The 8,635-nt window shown below is 37.2% G+C and overlaps 1 protein-coding gene across 1 annotated transcript; it reads left to right on the top strand.

Moving 5' to 3' along the window:
- The first annotated feature begins 249 nt into the window (after positions 1 to 249).
- Positions 250 to 6,150, top strand: LOC127075353 (phosphoenolpyruvate carboxylase, housekeeping isozyme). The gene is made up of 10 exons (XM_051016835.1): positions 250 to 600; positions 669 to 1,060; positions 1,183 to 1,267; positions 1,668 to 1,890; positions 2,105 to 2,208; positions 2,293 to 2,386; positions 2,530 to 2,684; positions 3,275 to 4,273; positions 4,372 to 4,758; positions 5,494 to 6,150. Exons 1-10 carry the CDS (start codon positions 433 to 435, stop codon positions 5,788 to 5,790), a joined length of 2,904 nt encoding a protein of 967 aa, XP_050872792.1. The 5' UTR covers positions 250 to 432; the 3' UTR covers positions 5,791 to 6,150.
- The last annotated feature ends 2,485 nt before the right edge of the window (positions 6,151 to 8,635 follow it).

Genomic DNA, 8,635 nt, shown 5'->3' with positions numbered 1-8,635 from the left:
TCACATTTATTTTAAATTTTATTTTTTATAATTTAAATTAAATAAATTTTATAATTATTCCTATAAAACTTAAATCTTTACCGAAGTTATAAATATGAATAATATTCCTGATAATAATAATCTTGAGAATATTATTCCAAATAATATAATTGTAAACCTCGAAAGAAACCTACCTTAATTTTTCATCGAATTATATTCTTTATCTTTTATCCCATATAACGGGCACTAAATATATAGTTTCTATTTTTAGATAACATTTTCACCTATCTTTCCTTCTTTTTCTTCTAATAAAGACAGCTTGTGGCCTCACTTTCAATTTAGATCTGGGTCTTTCACTTCTCTCCCTATCTTATTACTACAGTACAGTCTCAGATCTCACTCATTCATCATCATTGTAGAGTTTGCAGGGGAAGGAATCGAGTAAAAGTTCCTATGGCGACCAGAAACCTAGAAAAGATGGCATCCATCGATGCTCAGCTTCGCCAATTGGTTCCTGCTAAAGTCAGCGAAGATGATAAACTTGTTGAGTACGATGCTTTACTCTTGGATCGGTTCCTTGATATTCTTCAGGATTTACACGGAGAAGATCTCAAGGAAACGGTGAGCTTAATTTGTTACTTTAAACCTCGCATTTCTCAATGATGGATACCTAATTTGCTCTTATGCAGGTTCAAGAAGTATATGAACTTTCTGCTGAGTATGAAGGAAAGCATGATCCGCAGAAACTGGAAGAACTTGGAAATTTGATGACTAGTTTGGATGCTGGAGATTCTATTGTTGTGGCGAAGTCTTTTTCGCATATGCTTAATTTGGCGAATTTAGCGGAAGAGGTTCAGATTGCTCACCGGCGAAGGATTAAGTTGAAGAAGGGTGATTTTGCTGATGAGAATAATGCAACGACTGAATCTGATATTGAAGAAACTCTTAAGAGACTTGTAGGGGATTTGAACAAGACTCCTCAGGAGGTTTTTGATGCACTTAAAAACCAGACTGTTGATTTGGTTCTTACTGCTCATCCTACGCAGTCGATTCGGAGATCTTTGCTTCAAAAGCATGGAAGGTTTGATTCAAAAACCTAGTGATTTTCAGCTTCTAAGTTCTACCTTTTACTTTTGTTGTTTTTGTTTTAGTTTTACTTATTTTGAAGATAGTTAAGCTTTTATCTGTTCATTTTCTTTACAGGATACGAAATTGTTTGACACAGTTGTATGCCAAAGACATCACTCCTGATGATAAGCAGGAGCTTGATGAGGCTCTACAGAGGGAGGTGAATATCAAAACTCTTGGGATTTCTTTTATTGTTCTTTCAAACTGTCATGATTATACCATTTTTTTATACTTGTTGCAAGTGCTTTTTGTCATCTACACATATTGATATAGAAAATCAAATTTCATACCACTGAAAACTTATATGCAATTTGATCTATTAAACAGATGTTAAACACAAAAGTAATTGGGAAAATTATTTCTTATATAACATGGTACAGTGAGTTTCTGTGGCCGTGATGCAATGGTTTATATCCGTGCGTGCATAGCTGTCTTTTCTAGACATGAAATCATCATTGACTCCATGTTACTAAAAAGTATATTCAATTTGCAAAAAAATGCTTTATATTTGAAGACATGATGATTTTCTAAAGCTTCTTCTATGACTTCTGTTCGTGTAGATCCAAGCTGCCTTCCGTACTGATGAAATCAGGAGGACCCCTCCCACCCCACAAGATGAGATGAGAGCTGGGATGAGCTACTTCCATGAAACAATTTGGATGGGTGTACCTAAATTTCTCCGTCGTGTTGACACAGCTTTGAAGAACATAGGGATTAGTGAACGTGTCCCATATAATGCACCACTTATTCAGTTTTCTTCTTGGATGGGTGGTGATCGAGATGGTATGATTATTTTTTACCTTTCTCCAATTATATTTCGCAGTATAAGGAAACAAACATGTGTAGAGATTGTGAATCCTAATGTTATAAATGTTGCCATCTCAAATGTCAACCTTTAGACGGGTCATATTAGTTTGTTTGTAGTGTATGTCATGATACTATTAAGCTTCTCCAAAGGTCAAATCTCATGTGTCTAACTATGTACAAAATGATGCAGGAAATCCAAGAGTAACTCCTGAAGTGACAAGAGATGTTTGCTTATTGGCTAGAATGATGGCTGCTAATTTGTATTACTCCCAGATAGAGGATCTTATGTTTGAAGTAATTTAGACCCATCCAAAACTTTTTAAACAATATCATTGTGGATTATGGCACCTTAATGCTAATTTCCTTTTGTTTCTGTAGCTGTCAATGTGGCGCTGCAATGATGAGCTACGTGTTCGTGCAGAAGAACTTAACAGGTCTTCTAAGAAAGATGCAGTTGCAAAACACTACATAGGTGTTTACTTAAGTCTTTCTTTTATGTTTGATTTAGTATAATTCTTATACCATTGTAAAAGCTTCCAAATTATGATAAATACTTGCATCATAGTAGGTTTGTTAGTTTAGTTGATGATACCCTTTACTCGATTCATGATACAGAGTTTTGGAAAAACATTCCTCCAAATGAACCATATCGAGTGCTACTTGGTGAAGTAAGGGATAGGCTCTACCAAACTCGTGAGCGTTCTCGCCATTTGTTAGCTAATGGGTACTCTGACATTCCAGAGGAACATACCTTCACCAATGTTGACGAGGTAACATATTTGCTTAATTTTCTTTTCAAATAATACTATCTATTCCAGTTTCTCATTTTAGCAATTTCAAAATCACCGCTATTTTTTATGCAGTTATTTAGTCCACTTTGTTTATATTGTTTGATAAACTCTATCAAAACCTATTTAGATTTTAATATAATTTTGTTAGCTAATGGGTACTCTGACATTCCAGAGGAACATACCTTCACCAATGTTGACGAGGTAACGTATTTGCTTAATTTTCTTTTCAAATAATACTATCTATTCCAGTTTCTGATTTTTGCAATTTCAAAATCACCGCTATTTTTTATGCAGTTATTTAATCCACTTTGTTTATATTGTTTGATAAACTCTATCAAAACCTATTTAGATTTTAATATAATTTTGTTTTCTGACATTTTTGTTTTTTATTTTTATGGATTATCATCAATGTTTACATTTCTACTAGTTAATTTGTTCTTCACTTTTGTTTGTAGTGAAAAAGGATAAAATAGATAGAACAAGGATATGTTATATATTAAACATTTAGTTCGATTGCATGTTATTTGTTGGCTTACAGATGTTAACTAAACTTTTTAAATATTGTGTAGTTCTTGGAACCTCTTGAACTCTGTTATAGATCACTTTGTGCTTGTGGTGATCGCGCAATTGCTGATGGAAGTCTTCTAGATTTCTTGAGGCAAGTCTCTACTTTTGGTCTTTCACTAGTGAGGCTTGATATCAGGCAAGAGTCAGACCGTCATACCGATGTGTTGGATGCCATTACAAAACACCTGGAAATTGGCTCCTACCAAGAATGGTCTGAAGAAAAGCGGCAGCAATGGCTTTTGTCTGAACTGAGTGGCAAACGCCCCTTGTTTGGGACTGATCTTCCTCAAACCGAAGAAATTAGGGATGTTTTGGACACGTTTCATGTCATAGCTGAATTACCATCAGACAACTTTGGAGCGTACATCATATCAATGGCTACTGCACCATCTGATGTGCTTGCAGTTGAACTTCTGCAACGCGAATGCCATGTCAAGCAACCGTTGAGAGTTGTACCGTTGTTTGAGAAGCTTGCAGATCTGGAGGCAGCTCCTGCCGCTTTGGCTAGGTTGTTTTCAATAGATTGGTACAGAAATCGGATCAATGGGAAACAAGAAGTCATGATTGGGTATTCTGATTCAGGTAAAGATGCTGGAAGGTTTTCTGCGGCATGGCAGCTATACAAGGCCCAAGAAGAGCTTATAAAGGTAGCTAAGGAATTTGGTGTTAAACTAACCATGTTTCATGGTCGCGGAGGGACTGTTGGGAGAGGTGGCGGTCCTACTCATCTTGCTATCCTGTCTCAGCCTCCAGATACTATCCATGGATCACTTCGTGTAACTGTCCAAGGCGAAGTTATTGAGCAATCGTTTGGTGAGCAGCACTTGTGTTTCAGAACACTACAACGTTTCACTGCAGCTACTCTAGAGCATGGAATGCATCCTCCAATATCTCCCAAACCAGAATGGCGTGCTTTGATGGATCAGATGGCTGTCATTGCCACAGAAGAATACCGTTGTATGGTATTCCAAGAACCACGTTTTGTTGAGTATTTCAGGCTGGTAAGATTCCTTAAATAAAGATCAAATCTTTTTTCTATCTTTCTATTGAATAAACTGACAGTTATATTAACCATCACTAAAAACTTTCTAAATTGCAGGCCACTCCAGAGTTGGAGTATGGCCGTATGAATATCGGAAGTCGACCGGCAAAGCGAAAGCCAAGTGGAGGTATTGAAACACTCCGTGCAATACCTTGGATCTTTGCCTGGACACAAACAAGGTTTCATCTTCCAGTGTGGCTAGGCTTTGGGGCAGCATTCAAGCATGTTATTGACAAGGATATTAGAAATCTTCAAATGCTTCAAGAGATGTACAATCAATGGCCTTTCTTTAGGGTCACTATTGATTTAGTGGAAATGGTGTTTGCCAAGGGAGACCCTGGTATTGCTGCTCTATATGACAGGCTCCTTGTTTCAAACGATCTATGGTCATTTGGGGAGTTGTTGAGAACCAAATTTGAAGAAACTAAGAAACTTCTTCTTCAGGTAAAGCTATATTAATTCAGTTCATTCCTAACAAGGTGTTTGTTTCCGGTTATTTAAATTTTGTTATTGGGAATAGGTTTTTAGGATTATTGTTTTCAAATTGCGGCGCCATGGCATTGGCCGCTATGGCGGATATGAATGGCCGTTTTTGGGCTTGCCGCAATGATAAATATCGGCGGATGTTGTGGGTTTTTCTGCTATAATCCACTATAACGGCGTTGCAAAGCGTCCAGTATAGCGGGATTTTGGCTCTCCGCCATGGACTGCCATCCGCCATGGACAACACTACTTAGGATTATAGTGATGAGAATCTTATATTTGAGTATCTGTTTTTTTCAAAAGAACTGGTTTGCCATCATTTATAAAATTCCAAGTAACCATTTCTAAAAAGTGAGGCATAAAGGTTGTTATAGAAATATAATGTAATCATTTCTAAAAAGTGAGGCATAAAGGTTCTAAAAACCCCGTTTTGTCATAATATATTTTTGCCCAACCCCCTTCGGATTAAAACAATAGAAACAATAGAAATATAAGTTTTTTCATAAGGATTAAGTTTTGTAACCTTATAACAAAAAACAGTAATACACTTTCTCTAGCCATATATTCTTGGTGATGTATATATAGATGATCTGAACTATAAGGAGTTTTTTATTCTGTTAAATATTGAACTATTTCTTAAGAATGAGATACTGATCAGTAATTACACAAGCTTATTTTCATTTTTCTGCTGTATAGGTGGCTGCGCACAAGGATCTTCTTGAGGGAGATCCTTACTTGAAGCAAAGACTCCGCCTGCGTGATTCGTACATTACTACCTTGAATGTTTGTCAGGCTTACACATTGAAACGCATCCGTGATCCCAACTACAATGTAAAGCTACGCCCCCATATCTCCAAAGAGTTTATAGAGATAAGTAAAGCTGCTGATGAACTTGTAACACTGAATCCAACCAGTGAATATGCACCTGGTTTGGAAGACACCCTCATTCTCACCATGAAGGGTATTGCTGCTGGCTTGCAAAACACCGGTTAAATCGGAGCTTCTCTTCTCTTTCCTTTCACTTTTGTTTTCTTACATAAATTATGAATTAGTTGCACACACCAAAAGGGTGTTGTCTGATGTCTCCTCGTTGTATCCGTTATAGTATATGAGCTGGGTTTCCATGCTTCTGTGCTAAAGAGAGAGAAGCATTGCACTGGAATGAATCAATGCAAGTTTGTAACTGAATGTTATGTTCCAGTCCTATATTATGCTGATCACTACTTGCACTTATTTGTATCACTTATTTGTATCAACTATTGGTTAAACCAACATTTTATACAATGCCTGATGAGTTGTCTAAAATGCCAAATTATATGTTGTATGTATGCACACAAAAAGTTTGTCCGTCAACATTCATACATTGCCAGCTTTTTGAATAGGATCTATAAAAGTAATTTAAGATGGTTCTTGTAATCTTAAACAACATTCTTAAGTGATTTAAGATTCTTCTTCCATAAACATGTACAGGTTTTTTAGTTAGATGTTTGATAGAGTTGCTACAATCACCCATACAAAATCCATCCCACTACTCGGTATAAGACAAAATCAAGGACAAACGATGAAAACTAAACTTTAACCATATTATTTTAGATTAAAGGCTTTAAGATCTTTGAGTGAAACGCAGTGAGATTTGAGAGAAAACAACAAGGCTGCAATTCCTCATTTTGATGGTCATTATGACCATTGGAGCATGTTAATGGAGAATTTTGAGGTCCAAAGAGTATTGGCAAGTTGTTGACTCCGGATTTACGGAGCCTACGAAGGGAGCAGTTCAAACAGATGCGCTGAAGGCAAAACTGGAGGCACTGAAACTCAAAGATCTTAAAGTCAAGAACTACTTGTTTCAGGCCATAGATCGAGCAACTTTGGAGACGATTCTCAGCAAAGAAACCTCCAAACAAATTTGGGACTCAATGAAGAAGAAATTTCAAGGGAATGCTAGGGCAAGACAGTGCAACTTCAAGCCCCGCGGAGTGAATTTGAGACTTTACACATGAAGTCAGATGAATCTGTCACATATTTCTTTGGAAGAACGATGATCATTGCCAACAAAATGAGAATTCATGGAGACAAGATGGAGGATGTGACCATTGTTGAGAAGATTCTTCGATCAATGACAGCAAAGTACAATTTTGTCGTTTGTTCCATTGAAGAATCCAAAGATATTGATTCTCTCACGATTGACGAATTGCAAAGTTCCTTGCTGGTTCATGAGAATAAAATCAACAATTAAAACAAAAAAGAGCAAGCAATTAAAGCCTCGACTTATTCAAATACCTTTAATTTTAGAGGAGGCCGAGGCAGGGGAAAAGGAAGAGGTCGAGGTGGTTACGGTAGAGGCGATAATGGTCGTCGCAACAACCATATCAACAATCCTGCCAACCACCAGAATTTAGGACCAACTTTACAAAAAGAGAAGAAGAGGATTCTCTCTTGATGGTGTACAATGTGACCGAGGAAATTCCAGATAATCTGTGGTATTTGGATACGAGCTGCAACAATCACATGTGCGGTGATACAAACATATTTTTAGATTTGGATAAGTCTTTTTTTAGTACCGTCAAATTCAGCGACAACTCCAAAATTAATGTTGCTGGAAGGGGCAATATTATTTTCAAGGCCAAGGGAAATAAAAGTCACAAGATCTCTGATGTTTTCTTTGTCCCAGAATTGAAGACCAACCTGATTAGCCTTGGACAACTTCAAGAAAAAGGGTATGAGATTCTGATCAAGAATGGTGTCTGTCGGGTTCAAGATGAAAAATTAGGGTTGATTGCTCAAGTTAAAATGACAGATAATCGATTGTTTCCGTTGAATCTGCACGGATCCACCGATTCTTGTTTCTCAGCAAAGATTCAAGACTCAACATGGTTATGGCATTCTCGCTATGGTCATCTAAATTTTGAAGGCTTAAAAGCGCTACAGCAGAAAAATATGGTGACAGGTCTTCCAGAAATCGCACCTCCAACTCAGATTTGTGAAGATTGTGCTGTCAACAAGCAACACAGAGACCCTTTCCCATATGGAAAATTCATCAGAGCCAAGAAAGTGCTAGAGGTTGTTCATTCGAACATTTAAGGCCCTCTAAATCCAATCTCGAATGGAGGTAAACAGTACTTCATTACTTTCATTGACGATTACAGTAGGAAGACATGAGTGTATTTTTTGAAAGAAAAATCTGAAGCATTTGATGTTTTCAAGACATTTAAAGTGTGCTAAAAAGGAAAGTGGATGCATGATTACAGTTTTACGTACAAATCGTGGTGGAGAGTACACCTCGCATGAATTTGCAAAGTTTTGCGAAAATCATGGAATTCAGAGGCAACTTACAACATCATATTCACCTCAGTAGAATGGTGTTTATGAGCGGAAAAGTCACACTATTATGAACATGGTCCGAAGTTTGATAAACATAAATGGTATCATGAGCCTTTGGTTCGAGAAATGTACCAACTTACTTGTATCGAAAGTCAACGGCGCCAATGTGGTGAATAAGAAACGTTCTGTTGAAGAGTGTCAACAACGCCAGTGAGGTGAATAGGAAACGTTATGTGCGATACAAGAGTTTGTAGAAGTAAGAAGAACTTTCACTTGAGGGGGAGCATTGTGGACTCACACTTGAAGGGGAGTGTTAAAAATGTATCAAGTGTGAGTAGTGTGGGTAATAGTCCCACATTGGTTGGAAATATGGAGACTTGAACATTTATAAGTGAGAGAACCCACCCACCTATCACCTTAAGGTTTTAGGTGAATAAGTGGTGTGTCTCTCACAAAGGTGTTGCTCTAAAAGAAGAAGTCTCATAATGTTCAATGCTCCATAATGAAAAACTCCCCA

This window comes from Lathyrus oleraceus, chromosome 4 (genome assembly GCF_024323335.1).
Source record: "Lathyrus oleraceus cultivar Zhongwan6 chromosome 4, CAAS_Psat_ZW6_1.0, whole genome shotgun sequence".
Taxonomy (NCBI): Eukaryota; Viridiplantae; Streptophyta; class Magnoliopsida; order Fabales; family Fabaceae; genus Lathyrus; species Lathyrus oleraceus.
This window is presented reverse-complemented; position numbering and strand designations above follow the sequence as displayed.

What these genes read in the sequence shown, in the direction of transcription:
- LOC127075353 (XM_051016835.1), top strand. Translation starts at nt 433, where the DNA reads ATGGCGACCAGAAACCTAGAAAAGATGGCATCCATCGATGCTCAGCTT. An exon ending in GATGGGTGGTGATCGAGATG is followed by an intron (nt 1,891 to 2,104) that starts GTATGATTATTT and finishes AAAATGATGCAG; the next exon opens with GAAATCCAAGAGTAACTCCT. An exon ending in CTAAGAAACTTCTTCTTCAG is followed by an intron (nt 4,759 to 5,493) that starts GTAAAGCTATAT and finishes TCTGCTGTATAG; the next exon opens with GTGGCTGCGCACAAGGATCT.